This window comes from Megalobrama amblycephala, linkage group LG4 (genome assembly GCF_018812025.1).
Source record: "Megalobrama amblycephala isolate DHTTF-2021 linkage group LG4, ASM1881202v1, whole genome shotgun sequence".
Classification (NCBI taxonomy): Eukaryota; Metazoa; Chordata; class Actinopteri; order Cypriniformes; family Xenocyprididae; genus Megalobrama; species Megalobrama amblycephala.
This window is the reverse complement of record NC_063047.1, coordinates 10,937,444-10,953,709: the sequence shown is the minus strand read 5'-3', so window position 1 is coordinate 10,953,709 and position 16,266 is coordinate 10,937,444. Positions and strand designations below refer to the sequence as shown.

Here is a 16,266-nt window from a genome sequence, read left to right as displayed (position 1 = left end):
CATTAAATATTTTCATGCTTATCAAATCTACAAAAACAACATATCAGCCTACTTATTATTATTTGCTGTTATTTAAAGGTCGGAAAGATTGAAACTCCAGCTCTGGATGATGTGGCTTAAGTTTGCCGATTATGACATTCAGCTCATAAAGAAGTTAAATTCAAGACCTTTGTTTTGTATGATGTTTTATATGGCAACTTAACATTCGCATTGCTAAATACATGGACGCTATAACTGCGTCACAGTAGGCCAAGCGAATGATATTTTAAGGTTTAGCTTTACTCCAATTACATTTAAGATAGAGCAGGACAGACGTGTCAGGGTCCGCCCATCTGAACTGTATCCAACGCCAAAGGGCGGCAACCATTGCTGAGTGACGTCTGTATTAGCCAATGAGAACATGCGAAGGGCGGACCTTATTCTGACTGATGGTCGAATGCTGCAATCACAATTTTAGTAAGAAAACCGTGTTAAACTATATAAAACATTTTCGCGGTGTGCTCGCCCTTTGTGATAATGTCGGCAGAATATGAAGGGAGGTAGGACAACACGAATTTAACGATCTTAATGTATTTGTTTATAAATTGGAGATTTCATATGTACATGTTGTCAGTCGCCATAGGCATTCCGCTTCTAGATGTTGTTGGAAGTAGCGTGTGATTCGTGATCTTGAATGTCGTAAATGAGTAGTAAAAACCCACTGGCGTTAGCATATGAGCTCTTAGCAGCCCGGCCTGCTGCCGTTGACGTTGAACGATCTCGACTGTTTAGCAGCTCAAAATTAAGGTTTAGATCGCGAACGATGTGTTGTTGTTGTTATATGAATTTAATGTAGTCAATGATCATCTCGAATGGCCTCAAATGGTCTACTTGATTTAGCTCTCGTAGCTCACTGTCTGCTCGACACATTACCCTCTTATGTATGGCCCTGGCCTGAAGTAAAGATGTTTATACTCTCCATTCATTCGCACATAAATACAGCTATTTCTCTAGCTAAATATATTTTCATATAAAATGTACACTGTACGGAAAATCAATGGAGTGATGATTTACATGTACAAGTTTATTATATTGTACTGCTTTAAAATGGTAGATAAAATCTGCATTAATTTTGTGGGTCTTAAATGTTTGACATTTATTTGTGTGTGTGTATTTTTTTTATTTTTATATATATATATATATATATATATATATAAATGAAATACAATGAAATACAAATAAATGAAATATATATATATATATATATATATATATATATATATATATATATATATATATATGTGTATGTGTGTGTATTATACCTTCCTGTGTACCTTAGAGTGTTGATTTCCCGTGAGAGATCAATAGAATATCTGTCTGTCATAAATAACTGAATAGTGCTAAAGTGACATTTCTTTGCAGACCTAGAGACAATGGCCCTGAGGGCATGGAGCCAGATGGAATCATTGAGGTGAGTTCATAACTATTTTTCACATTTAACTAATATATATATATATATTTTCCCCTGCATGTCTCTCTTGGCACAGCTTTGGGGTTGGCACTGAATGTGCTGTCAGTTGTTTTGACTGTCTTGTTCTCACTGTGGGGGTCAGCGATTTCCTTTTTTTGTTTTTTGTTTTTTTCTTTTGAACAACTGCCAACCTGTTATCCTTTCTGCATAATGCAATGAGTGACAAATGGCTTTTTTTTTTTCTTTTTTTTTTCAGTGTAAGATTGAGTAAAGATGAGCTCTTCTGTGGTCTTTTGTATCTTAACATTCATCTTAATTACTTTCCCCCGTAACTGCAGAGTAACTGGCATGAGATCGTGGACAGCTTTGATGACATGAACCTGCGTGAGACTCTGCTCAGGGGAATTTATGCTTATGGATTTGAGAAGCCCTCTGCCATCCAGCAAAGGGCTATCCTCCCTTGTATCAAGGGTAATGTACCTTTTAAGAATATAAAAAAAAAAAAAATTAAAAAATGGATGTTCGTTGGAGCAGTCCATATTATCGGAAACTATTTTCAACTTCTGGTAATGAGATTTCGGGCACATATTATGCAAATTAATCAGCAGTGTTTGTTTATTTGTGATTGTCATTTAAAGGATGTTTTCTTATACAGAGGGGCATCTTCTGTAGTTGTAATACAGTAGCATAACTGTTAAGAAGGACATCCCGTAATATCAATTAGAGCTCATTATTTGGCCATTTTATGACCTGTTGTTTGTCTCCACACTCTAGGATATGATGTCATTGCACAGGCCCAGTCGGGAACAGGCAAGACCGCCACCTTTGCCATTTCCATCCTGCAGCAGATTGATGTAGAGCTGAAAGGATCTCAGGCCTTGGTCCTGGCACCCACCCGTGAACTGGCTCAGCAGGTTAGCGCTGTCTCTGTGTTCACTGCTTTTGGTTCACTTGCTGCAGAACCACAGTGTCAGCGGTCCAGCTAAACTATACTGATGAGTTCTCGTGATGACTTGGTTGTCAGATTTGGGCACTATTTTTTTTTAAAGCTTTTTTTTTTTTCTTTTTTTTTTCACTTGCTTATGAACTTACAGAACCCATGTTAATTGTCAAGAAAGATGATCATTTTGTAAATGTTGGAATGTAATAGGGCTGGGCGATATATCGCATGCGATTGTCACGCGCATTTCGTCAGTAAAGCTGGTTCTCTGATTACCGCAAAATCGCCATCACCTGCTTTCAAATGGAGCGGCATTTAATAGACAGAACCGTAGTTCACTGATAAGCTACGCAATATCGCGTTCATTATCGAAGGCGATTCATCTGCGATATGAACACGATATTGCGTGGCTTGTCAGTGATCTACGGCTCTGTCTATTAAATGGCGCTCCATTTGAAAGCAGGTGATGGCGATTTAGTGGTAATCAGGGAACCGGCTTTACTGACGAAATGCGCGTGACAATCGCATGCGATATATCGCCCAGCCCTAGAATGTAACATTTAAAAGCAACATGTTGCATTATTGTTATTTAAAGGAAAAGTTCATAATCATGTTACATGTATGTTTTATGGGAAGTTCAATTCAATTCACAATACATATCGTTTCAAAGTAGCTATACAGAAAAATGCATGTTTCTACATTACAATTTAGAGTAATCTGTTATCAGATGTGACTGTCAAAGTATTGTCCATATGTCAAAAATGTACAGTTCTAAGATTATACAAATCATATAGTTAGCTAGCATCATGTATTCATTTAGGCAGAAACAATGATCTCATTAAAGCAATTATTACAAGATCATAATGATTACAGTATATAGAAAATTTGGCAGTGGTGCATGTTGATTTAGAGTTGCCGTCATCTGAAGTCCTTGCAGGGGTTGGCGTTATCTCTTCACAGGTGTTGGGTCATCTGAAATCTTTGTAAGAGGCTGGATCAAAAACTGGAGCTTGTGTAATCTCTAGTTACCTCAGGATGGGCATATCTAGAGACAGAAAAGCAAATGGAAAATAAGTAGCATAGCTGCTGTTCATAACATTTCAAGCAAAAGACAATCGTGTGTTTCATCTGATATAACTGGAATATGGTTGTAAGGTTATGAGGTGCGTTATGTGAATGTTTGGCTAAAGATATTTGTCTTTAACCTAGATTTAAACTGGGAGAGTGTGTGAGGCACTGAACCTCGAACACTATCAGAAAGGCTATTCCAGAGTTTAGGATCCAAATGCGAAAACGCTCTCCCTCCTTTAGTGGATTTGGATATCCTAGGTACTACCAAAAGTCCGGAGTTTTGTGAACTTAAAGTCCCCATGAAATCAAGGTTTTTTTGTTTTTTTTTTGTTTTTTTTTTGGCTTTTAGAATGAATATGTTAGACTTACTGTTATCTATAAGCTAGACACTTTTCAGTGTCGACTAGTAGCAGCTGTACTGTTTAGTCTTGCACATCCCTAGTCTTTACTACTTCTCAGAACCTTGAATGTGGTAATTTCGTTACTTTCTATGTGAGATTTAAAAAAACCCTCGGATTTCAGATAAAATATCTTAATTTGTGTTCCGAAGTTGAACGAAGGTCCAACGGGTTTGGAACAACATGAGGGTGAGTAATCAATGACAGAAATTTCATTTTTGGGTGAACTAACCCTTTAAATGTAGAGGATGTAACCGTACACTCTTTTAGAAGCAAATTGTACTCTAAAGCTTGTTTCCACCAAAAGGTACGGTTCGGTTCAGTTCAGTTCAGTACAGTACAGTACGATTCGGGATTGTAAACTCTGATCCGGCTCGTTTTTACCGCCAACAGTTCCCTTACTTGATAGGCGTGGTGTATGCTGGAGAGTAGCAATCGACGTCATTCTCGCGTGAAGAAGAAAATGACGGTAAACAACAATGGAGGACACACAGCAGCTTAGTTTGAGTGAAGGCTGAAGGCTGCAAGGAAAAACATCTGAAAAATACACATTGTGTTGCAATGGAATTGTGTTGTCATTCCCCTTGTAGCACGTGCAAGTGACGATTCTTTGTCAACCAATCAACATTCTGTAGTGAGTGTGTAGTTGCGGACAATCTAAACCACCCTAATGCTTGTCCCTAAATAACGGGGTAATTTTGTAATCAATCTAAAGGCAGGAGGTCGACCGATATATCGGGCCGATATTTGTCTTTTTTTTTAATATATCGGCATCGGCCGATATCCGTGTTTAGTAGCGCCGATTTAAAGCCAGGCACGTCCGCGGGCAGCCCTGTGTTATTTTTCACAGCGCATCACCGCATAACTGACGTGCTGTGAGGATAAGAAAAGATTAGACTATCAGCTCCTCTTTGAAAATGTTTTAAACATTTTAAAACAAGCTGTTTAATACTATTCTTCTCATTTGTTTCACTATATGTACGGGCCACAAGATAAATAATGGAATAAATTAAGACAGTTATATAGGCTACCGTTATCAGCATGTTATGTTGAAATTCGTCTCTGAGGGAAAATGCTCCGTTACTGCAGCGTCAGGCAGCTCCGTCACTTTTACTTTCACTTTGAATACTGACCGAGGTTTATCTTTTACCGGCATAACTCTTCCGCCAAGTTTACACGTTGCTTCTTGTGTGATATCCATTGGCTCCCCTTCTTGGTTGAAACTTTCGGCTCGCGGGGGGGCCGTGCGGATTTGCGCTACGCCACTGCGCAGAAGTGTATGATATTTGTTCGGAAGCATGGTTTGATGCAGACAATAGCCGGGTTTCCATCCAATTTTGCATTAATGAAAATTCAGCTCAAGAATATGCGCATCTGCGTGTGTTTCCATCAACTGTGTAATAAAAATGGACATCAGACTAATAAAGTGATATGTTCCGACCAATGCCGCACAATTATCCTCATTAAACCTGTCTAACGTCAAGAATGTCAGAAATCAGTAAGAGTTTAGAACTGTTCATGCATACAAGGCTGTGCAACATGAAAACGTTTTTAATTGATTTTTATTTATAAGGTTGTATTTATTTTATTTAAATGTTTAAGTTTACATTTATGTTCCAACAAAATTCTGCTTGATAAATGCTCTAAAAATTATGTAAATGATTGACAGATTTTGTTTATATTAGCCTACCTGTTTTATATATTTAATACTTGGTCAGTTTATTGATTTGTTTGGTTAACTTTGGATAAATATTTTATTTTAATAGAGTGCAGTGCACAAAAAGATTAAGATTCGAGAGATGGTTCAAGTCAGTGTTCAATAAATAATGTTAAGTTTAGAAATGTTGTGCATCCACTTATTATTAGTGTGACATTTTAGCATGCAAATGAAGCGGAAAACTTCAAGATATCGCCCCTAAAAATCGGCAGCACATATCGGCCATCGGCTGACCCTGACCTCTAAAAATCGGCATCGGCATCGGCTATAGAAAAACCCATATCGGTCGATCTCTAGCAGGAACACACCAAGCCGACAGTCAGCCGTCTGGCAGTTTTTATTCGTCGGCCGACTAAGTTTTCTCAGTGTTTTCTGCACCGTCAGCTGAAGTTGGTCCTCGTCTGCTTTTTTTTTTTTCCGGCCGATTCAACCTGTTGAATCGGCGTCGGAGCTCATTGGTCCGTCGGGCCATCTGATAATTCTGATTGGCTGTTCAGCTACTGCCACCTGCTGGTACGGAAAGGCATTTCATCTTACGCAGGCGCAGAACGGACATGCTACTTGGCCGTCGGCTGTCGAGCGTTAGTTTGGTGTGTCAGGGCATCTTTTGACCCAGACGCTGCCAACGTGAGCCAACCCCGCAGTCTGCTTTCGTCGCCACTTGTTCGTCAGTGTCGGCTTGGTGTGTTCCGGGCTGTATGTCATGATCTATAGTGTCAAACGAAGCACTAAGATCAAGTAAAACTAATAGAGATGCAGCCTTCATCAGAAGTTAGAATTAAGTAATTTGTAATTTTAACGACCACGGTTTCTGTGCAATGATGGGGTCTGAATCCTGACTGAAATTTTTCATGGATATAATTTTTTGCAGGTAGGACCACAACTGAGCGGAGACAATTTTTCTAGTATTTTAGACAAATGGAAGATTTGAAATGGTTCTGTAATTTGCAAACTCATTTGGATCTAGTTGTGGTTTCTTTAATGGGAGGCTTAAAGATGCCCTAGAATCAAAAATAGAATTTACCTTGGCATAGTTGAATAACAAGAGTTCAGTACATGGAAATGACATACAGTGAGTCTCAAACTCCATTGTTTCCTCCTCCTTGTGTAAATCTCATTTGTTTAAAAGACCTCCGAAGAACAGTCGAATCTCAACATAACACTGACTGTACAGTCGGGATCATTAATATGTATGACCCTAATATTTGCATATGCCAGCCCATGATCGAGGCATTACACAAGGGCAGGCAGTATTAACGTCTGGATCTGTGCACAGCTGAATCAACAGACTAGGTAAGCAAGCAAGAACAATAGCGAAAAATGGCAGATGGAGCAATAATAACTGACATGATCCATGATTATATGATATTTTTAGTGATATTTGTGAACTGTCTTTCTAAATGTTTCATTAACATGTTGCTAATGTACTGTTAAATGTGGTTAAAGTTACCATCGTTTCTTACTGTATTCACGGAGACAAGAGACGTTGCTATTTTCATTTTTAAACACTTGCAGTCTGTATAATTCATAAACACAATTTCATTCTTTATAAATCTCTCCAACAGTGTGTAGCATTAGCCCGTTAGCCACGGAGCACTATCAAACTCATTCAGAATCAAATGTAAACGTCCAAATAAATACTATACTCACATGATCCGACGCATGCATGCAGCATGCATGACGAACATCTTGTAAAGATCCATTTGAGGGTTATATTAGCTGTGTGAACTTTGTAAATGCACTGTATTATAGTCGAGAGCTCAGGGGGGCAGGGAGCGCGAGATTTAAAGGGGCCACAGCTTGAATCGGTGCATAGTTAATGATGCCCCAAAATAGGCAGTTAAAAAAATTTATTAAAAAAAATCAATGGGGTATTTTGAGCTGAAACTTCACAGACACATTCAGGGGACACCTTAGACTTATATTACATCTTGTAAAAACTGGTTCTAAGGCACCTTTAATAACTGCCAGCTTGAACAGTCTTAGGACATGACCGTAAGATAGAGAGGAGTTATTAATATTGAGAAGAGGCTCTTGTGCTACAGGTAACGGGTATTTCAGTAATTTAGTGGGTATTGGATGATCTAATAAACATGTTTGTTTAGATGCAGTAAGTTAATTTAGCTCTTCCTGTCCTATAGCTGTAAAGCACTGCAATTGTTCATGAGGGGCGATAATTGAGGCTGAATCATAAAACGCTGTCAATGGTTGTACATTTACAATTGTATTTCTGATGCTTTTGTTTGTCTCAGTGAAGAAAATCATAAAGTCATCACGACTACACTGATGGAATATTCAGTTGAGGTGGCATCAGTTTTGTTTGTTAATCTAGCCAGTGTTCTAAATAAAAACCTTGGATTGTTTTGCTTATTTTCTACTAGTTTGCGGAGATGCTCAGCCATGGCAGCTTTTAGAGCTTTTTTATAGCAGGACATACTGATTTTTCCATGCAATTCTTAAGTCCTCTAAATGAGTTTTTCATTTGTGCTCTAGGTTACAAGTTTCTCTTTTGAGAGCTTGAGTAATACTGTTGTACCATGGTGGAGTAATTTCTCTCTAACCTTTCTTTTTTTTAATCTGATGGGTGCAGCAGTTTCTAATGTACTAGAGAAGATCCTGCCCATACTTCTAGTCATTTCATCAAGTTAATTTGTGTTTATGTGATTATTTAAATTATTTGTGAATCTATAATTGTTCTACCTGGTCAATAACACGGAGCAATATGGTAAATATCAGCAGTATGCACATTACTTTTCTTGGGATTCAAGTATTGATATTGGTTCTTCAAAATGAGAATTGATTAAAATCAAGAAATCTATATTTTTAACCCAGCCCTAAAAATAGGCACTTACATGTGATGGCAAATGTGCTTTCTGTCCACAACTCAACTATGCAAGTACAGACAAATGTTTTGCTCCAGGTTACATTACACTTGATTTTCTCCATTTGTACAGATCCAGAAAGTGATTCTGGCTCTTGGAGACTACATGGGTGCAACATGCCATGCCTGTATTGGTGGGACCAATGTGCGCAATGAGGTCCAAAAGTTGCAGGCAGAGGCACCGCATATTGTAGTAGGAACCCCAGGTCGTGTCTACGACATGCTTAATCGAAAGTTCCTCTGTGAGTATTGAGTGCTATGAGATCTATTGCGGAATATTTTGTATATTTTATATATATATATATATATATATATATATATATATATATATATATATATATATATATATATATATATATATATATATATATATATATATAAATAAAAAATATTCCGCTATATATATATATATATATATATATATATATATATATATATATATATATATTCTTTTATTTTATTACATGTTATTATTGTCTTATGTCATTTACACATTCTTTTGTGTTTCTTCTCTTCTAGCTTCTAAGTACATTAAAATGTTTGTACTGGATGAAGCGGATGAGATGCTGAGTCGTGGTTTCAAGGACCAGATCTATGAGATTTTCCAGAAACTCAATACCAGCACACAGGTTAGGATATGAAACAAACCATGTTTCCTGTATGTGCTGTTACCAGGTTGAATATTTCAATGTGTAATTGCATTAGTGTATATAAGAATATGCTTTTGCCAAAGCATAATACGGTTGCGACAACAGGTTGAGAACAAACAAATAGCATTGAAATCTGGAATTGTTGCTTCTTGTTCAGTCAACTCTGTTTTTCAGCACTGTTCTATTATAAGACTGATAACAATACCTTTTTAGGAGACTCAGTTTTAAGAGGCCATATGTTTGTTTATAAATGTGTCAGCATGTTGTTCTGCCATCTGTCCGCTAGGTGGTGCTGCTGTCAGCCACCATGCCTGCGGAGGTGCTGGATGTCACTACCAAGTTTATGCGAGAACCAGTCCGCATCCTGGTGAAGAAAGAAGAGCTCACCCTTGAGGGTATTCGTCAGTTCTACATCAACGTTGAAAAAGAGGTACAGATCTTGGGTCATTTTTATGCAAAGCAACAACAGCAGAAATTCATGATTTACATACATGAGCATACCAGAATTTATTATTCTGTGGGTTCATATGCATTGATTTTGACCAGTGGCTGTTAATAGGTCATTGTGTTTCTGACTCTGCTTTGGTGTGTATGTGTTTTGGTCAGGAATGGAAGCTGGACACCCTGTGTGATCTCTACGAGACTCTGACCATCACTCAGGCAGTGATCTTCATTAACACACGCCGGAAAGTAGACTGGCTCACAGAGAAGATGCATGCCAGGGACTTCACTGTCTCAGCTCTGGTAAATACTGAAAGTGCCACACCGCAACTATAAAGGGGAATAATATTGTTGGAATCACTTTCAGAGCAATTTTTTATTTTTTTTTATCCATTTTTTAAAATCAGCCAATTAACCCTTTTGAGCGGTACGGTCCCACATGTGGGATTTTTATTTCTGTGCCCCTGGGCGTATGGTCCCACATATGGGATTTCGAACGTTCAGCAACGTCACATAACTGCCAGATTCAAACTGCTTTTGCGCTTTGGCTGCGAGACGGACGCGTGCAGCTCTTGTCATATATCACAACTATGCAGTGTTTTCAGCCACATAATGTTTCTTTTAGGGTTTCAGACATTTAAATACACAGAAGCACCATTAAAACAATATATTTAGAGTTTATAAAATACACACTGATGTCAGACATCAGTGGAAGGAGCAATAACAATCCATTCAAATACAATTTGCCGACATTTATTCATATCAGACATACATAATGGGCCCAAGTAACTACAAAGTTTACTCTATAATTCTTCCAGTTCACCAGCCACTTACTTGCATATATTTCGGTAGAAACTGATGAATTCACCTGCTGTAAATCCGACTGACAGGAGTCTGCGAATTGCGGGGCAAACTAAGATGGCGGCGCCCATCTCGCATTATAGATCATGATAAAGATCATTTATAAAGGTTTTTAAACTACAAAACACACTCACTTACACATATTTGAGGATCGGAATATCAGATAGTTGATGACATGGTAAGCAAGTTTGTTAATATTTTATATTAAAAAAGAAAAAACAAAATAATAACGATCCATCTGTCATACAGTGTTATTGTGGCTGCGTTCAGCGCTCCTGACACGCATGACGCGTCGCTATGGAAACGTTAAAGGCAAACGTTCTAAAATAACGTCGCCTAATTAAAAAAACTCACTCTGGGGGGACAGTTAATATTTTAAACTCGCGCTCGAATGGGTTAAAAGCATTCCTACGACTTTAAAGTATGAGCTTCAATTATGTTCACAGAACATAACTGTATTGTGCACTTAGAATAAACATAATTGTGTCATTGTTGGCCTATAATTTAAATTAGATTTAAAATAAAGAAATAAAGATTTAGGCCCATTTAAATATAATAATAATAATAATAACAATGTTGTTATTATTATTATTACATTTATTTTTATTAAAGTGTATGTATGTATGTATGTATGTATGGATGTATGAAGACTTCAGATGCAAAAGCCTCTAAGTGCCATCTGAAATTTTCATATAAAATGAGCATTTTTATCAAGCTTATATATTTATGTTCAGTTATTTCACTTTAATGGCAATGAAAAGAACCTATTAATTGGCATTAAAATGAAATTACTGAACCTAAACATACGGGCTTGATGAAAATGCTCATTTTAGAAGAAAATTTCAGACGGCACTTAGAGGCTTTTGCATCTGAAGTCTATATATATATATATATATATATATATATATAATATAATATAACCTTTTGCACTATGCTTGACATAACACATTTTAGCATTCATTCTCCACACAGATGATGGTCTGATGGTTCTCATGTCTTTTGCAAGCGTAATGAATACATAAATAAACTAAATGTAAATAATGTGTTATATTGTTTGGTTTGTAATAATCAGGCATTGTGTGTTACATTGTCAGCATGGAGACATGGAGCAGAAGGACCGAGACCTGATTATGAGGGAATTTCGCTCTGGTTCTAGCCGTGTCCTTATTACCACAGATCTGCTGGTTAGTAAACTTGCTTTATTTGTTCTCTTAATGGAATGGATTCCATTCAAAACTAGTTCAGTTAGCAGATGAGGTCCCCAGACTTCCCTGACCCCACAGCACCCTCTAGTGCTTTGGAGTAATAATAGTATCTGGTATAAAAATAGTGTGTTCTGCTATGGATGGGTCATTCTGTCCTTCCCCATAGCTTTATCAAACTACACACAAACAACAATATATATAATTGATATAATATAATTGAAAAACATTGGAAATAAAGAAGATTATACTTATGTATGCTTGAGTTGGCTTTCATTTACTTGCATGTCTTTCTCATTCATAGGCCAGGGGTATTGATGTCCAGCAGGTGTCTTTGGTGATCAACTATGACTTGCCAACCAACCGCGAGAATTACATTCATAGGTTTGTTGGCTTATTTTGTTTGTCATTATAACATTAAGTTTGACTTAAACTAATGAATTGTTTCAGCTGCCATTTGATTATTATTACCAACTTGTGTTGTTTTTATTTGTGAAACTCTCAGGATTGGTAGAGGAGGCCGTTTTGGCAGGAAAGGTGTGGCTATCAACATGGTGACAGAGGATGACAAGCGTACTCTGCGGGACATCGAGACCTTCTACAACACTACCGTAGAAGAGATGCCCATGAATGTGGCTGACTTGATCTAGAGATTTACTTGACCTGATCTAGATACATCCCCCCTCTCTCTATCCCCATAATCTCTCTCGCTTTATTTTCAAGTTTTAGCACTTCCAAGTAGGGTATGTGCAACTCCCTACTCTTCCACATTTGCAAATTAGTCATTTTATTTTCCCCAAAGCTGAACAAATTTTATAAATCTCAGATGCTGAATATACATCTATTTATCTCCATCAACTCTCATAATAAACATTGTGAAATATGGGCTCAGCCATGGAGAAGAGCAGCATGGTCTGTCACTCTTCTCTCGATTAGTCCTCCTAAACTTTTTTTTTTTTTAAGCTGGGAATCATCATTGATGTGCATTGTTTCTTTAAAGCACATGTTACTAATGTTCTTGGGCCATGTGGTAAAAGTGTGCTTGCTTTTAAACCAACATGAAAAGCATCAGAAAGACTTGATGCATTTCTTTTGAATCCTGCTACTGGGACTGTAAGATCCAAGTAGTTACTGCACTTGCTTGCTGTACTGTTTGCTATAAAACTGTGCCAGAGCTATTTAATCACTCTTGAACAGTATATGATATAAGATGTCTGAGTGTTGTGGGCTTCCTGAATTTGTATATTTGGAAGTCCTTACTCGGATGAACTTTGACTGAAAGTGGTATAAAAATGTGGAGAAAAAAAAAAGATATTTCAACATTATTGGATTTAAATTTTTTTTCTACATTTAAGTTATTTTGTAAGTGTACTTTGTTTTTTGGAGGAGGGGGGAAATTTCAATAAAGCTACAGCTTAACTCATCAAACTCTCCTTCTTTTTCTTGTTATTAAACAGTTTGAAGTTTGGGTATGTTCTTTGCCATTTTTTGCAGGTTCCAGTTATTAAAATGATATGTGTACAAATTAAACATTATTTACAGTCAATAGTATTTACAGGTATTATTATCCAATTTATAGAACTTTAAAAGAAATTCAGGTTAAAGATACTTTTTTGGAAAACTATATAAACGCTTGTTCATGAATTTACTGGCGTGAGTGCCATGTCTCCTCGATCTTTTATTGCATGTCAACGATTTCCACCCAAAATTGCTCATATGTTACCTAACCAATAGGAGTACATGAAAGTCGATAAAGAAAAGTCTAGTCAGCTGTGAGATGCTGTAATGCCGATATTCAACACTGGAGGGAGGCTCCACACAACTCCATACAGCAGATCTGAAACTTCAGTAGGGAACAACAAACTGATATAATTGCAGTGTCCAAAGATCAGAAATCATAATGTGGTACATATAAAGTATAAGGATCAGCAGAAAATTCAATCATCTGAAACTGAAAACACCAAATTTGATGTAAATACTGTTTACATTTGGTCAGTGTCAAAAAAAAAAGTTACATGTTGCTTTTACACAAAAGGAATCCGCATGTAGCAAATGCTTATGCATGAAGGCGTTTATGAGATGTTTTGTTGGAAATGAACTAAAAGTCTGGCAGTAGGAATTGTACTGCTTTTCAAATCACTTTTAAATCTCTTTTCCTCTCTCCTCTTCATCACCTTCATCCCCATCGCATCGCTATTCGGTGGCACCTTACCATCCCCAACGGCCGCGTTGCAGTTTCTCGCACAGCGTAGGTGGCCTCTCTGCCTCCCCAACCCCCCTTCCGTGGCCATAGTGTTTGTGGGGCATGGTGATTTTGCAAGTGGGAGGCTCGTAAAGGCCTGGCTGGACTACTGGGCAGTGTGATGGATGGAGGGAAGGCCGCAGACTCCATTTACATGAGAACAGAAGCCGGAGAGCGGCTGAATAGAGGGGCTTTCAATCTGCTTGTCATTGAAAAAGCTTAAGAACTTTCTCCAGCGACTAACCAACCCCCCCCCCTGCTCCTCTGCTCTCTCTCCCTCTTACTTTCTTCTTTCTTCTCGGCCCCCTTTTTTCCCCCTTGCTGTCTCTCTTGCTTTTCTTCCACACCGTCCTCCTCCCCTCTGTCCATCGCTCTTTCTTTTCTCTCGAACCCCCCTCCCTCCCTACTTCATTTTTTCCTCTCTCTTTTATCTCAGACCATCCAATCTGTCATTCTGGATCTCTGCGTCTCTCGCATGTATGATGTTTGGCTTCTTTCAGGCTTTCTCTGGACTCTCCGGCTTTCTCGCGAGGCCCCCACTTAAATTTTGATTTGATTGTCGACACAACACCAGGAGACATCAATGTGTTTCCTCTCTTTATTCTCCTGCTCTTGCTTATAATGAGACTGATCCCATACATGAGAATGACTCATGCACAATAGCTCCGGCACACTCCATATTCAGCCTCCACATAAAGTAAGGTTAATTGTATAATAAGTGTGTGACAATGACCTGCGACAATGGCTCGAGTCAATATTGACGCCGTACAGTGGGGTTTTGCAGCGTCAGGCCGTGAGCCAGTAGAAAACGGCAGCTCACGTGTCACGCATTGGATTTGTTTACATTTCTGCTTTGGTTTGAGGTAATAGCACCTGTTGCTCTTCTATGGAATTTCGTCATGTTAAAATGGGCCATAGGTTTCAGTCATTCAAAATGTCACAAAGCCAGAGAAAACATACTAATCCAATAGGAGATTCTGGTTTTACAACCCGCTGTCTAACACCGAAACAATGCACGGCTACTGCTGGTTGACATCAACATGTTTTATGCCCTACTAAGCTAACTAAGCTTTGCACCATCACATTCTTTTAAAATTGTTTCTACAATGGCACTTACTGACATAAACAGAACAAATTAATTACTCAAACTTATATTTTACGTTCAGGCTCCATTAACAGAATCACTTTCTGTCCCCATTACATGTGTTGTCAATGATTAAACGGGAGAAACTAGAACAAAAGAGAGGAGAATGGAGTACAGAAACTCCTCCTTATCCTGTTCTTTGGATGCTGAGGCTCGGATGAGTTTGTTCATTGATGAAAATGCAATTCTGACTATTGCTTTAAAAGTAAACTAGTAACTTTTGTAAGTTGTTAAAATGACCCTAATGAAGTCATTTTTATAACAGCTTTTTGGTAGGCCTTATAGGAACCATTGAGATGATGTGTTAGTACAAGCTAAACTCAGAGGGGGGGAGTTCATTGTCACACTTCTTTCTGATGGTCAGTCGTAGTCGTAGTGTTTGGGGATGCAGGGCTCACAATAGAAGTGTGAAGTGATGCCTATAGAAACTAATGTGTATGGATGGCTGGGTGATAAGGAGTAACTACTCACACCTGCGGTCATTAGAGAAGACGACTCACTGGGGTAGAAGACATCCGAGTTCAACCGAAGATAGCTAAAAGAAAAAATATCTGTAAACTTTTTCAACAATAAAAAATTGTGCTATTTATTTTAAGTTGTTTCAGTATAGCTTAGAAGAACTATTTTTGTTTCCCCATAAAAACTTTAACTTTTCTTATTGTGAAGAACATTTAATAATCTAAAGATCCCTTTTACTCTATAAAGAACCCTTTTTGCATTGGAAAGGTTCCATGGATGTTAAATGTTCTTCATGGAACCATCGATGTCAATAAAGAACCTTTTATCAGGAACCGGAAAAGTGTTAACATTTAAATCAACTGGTTTTATTTCGAGTCATGAATACAGTTTATACACCAACAAAAGCAGTGCCCAATTGCAACAAACTTTTAAAGAAATCTCTATAATTATAATAGGTATAATTGTAAATATTATCACTAAGGATTTTTGGTAACACTTTATTTTACCTTGTCCTTCACCAAAAAAAAAAAAAGTGCCATACAGCACTAAAAGTGGTTCTTGGCTCGTAATCATAGGGGAACCACTTTTGGTGCTATGTAGCACCATATCTTTAAAGGTGCTCTACAGCACATTTGTCAAATGGTGCTATGTAGAACCCATAAGAGGTGCCATATCATTTTATTTCTTCAACAAAAATGGTGCTAAACAGCACCAACAGTGGTTCTTTGGCTCATAAAGAACCTTTAAAAGGGCTTAACAGGTTCTTTGTACAGCAGTGGTGCTATATAGCACCTTAACCACCCCAAAGAA

General features: G+C 37.8%; 1 protein-coding gene across 1 annotated transcript; it reads left to right on the top strand.

The window, feature by feature from the left end:
- Positions 1-427: 427 nt before the first annotated feature.
- On the top strand, positions 428-13,034 carry eif4a1b (eukaryotic translation initiation factor 4A1B). Its single transcript, XM_048187461.1, has 11 exons — positions 428-539; positions 1,402-1,450; positions 1,789-1,921; positions 2,225-2,364; positions 8,531-8,699; positions 8,977-9,086; positions 9,394-9,537; positions 9,714-9,851; positions 11,504-11,593; positions 11,916-11,995; positions 12,117-13,034. The coding sequence occupies exons 1-11, from the start codon at positions 517-519 to the stop codon at positions 12,259-12,261; spliced, it is 1,221 nt and encodes a 406-aa protein (XP_048043418.1). The 5' UTR covers positions 428-516; the 3' UTR covers positions 12,262-13,034.
- The last annotated feature ends 3,232 nt before the right edge of the window (positions 13,035-16,266 follow it).

What these genes read in the sequence shown, in the direction of transcription:
- eif4a1b (XM_048187461.1), top strand. Translation starts at nt 517, where the DNA reads ATGTCGGCAGAATATGAAGGGAG. An exon ending in TCGGCAGAATATGAAGGGAG is followed by an intron (nt 540 to 1,401) that starts GTAGGACAACAC and finishes ATTTCTTTGCAG; the next exon opens with ACCTAGAGACAATGGCCCTG. An exon ending in TTATTACCACAGATCTGCTG is followed by an intron (nt 11,594 to 11,915) that starts GTTAGTAAACTT and finishes TCTCATTCATAG; the next exon opens with GCCAGGGGTATTGATGTCCA.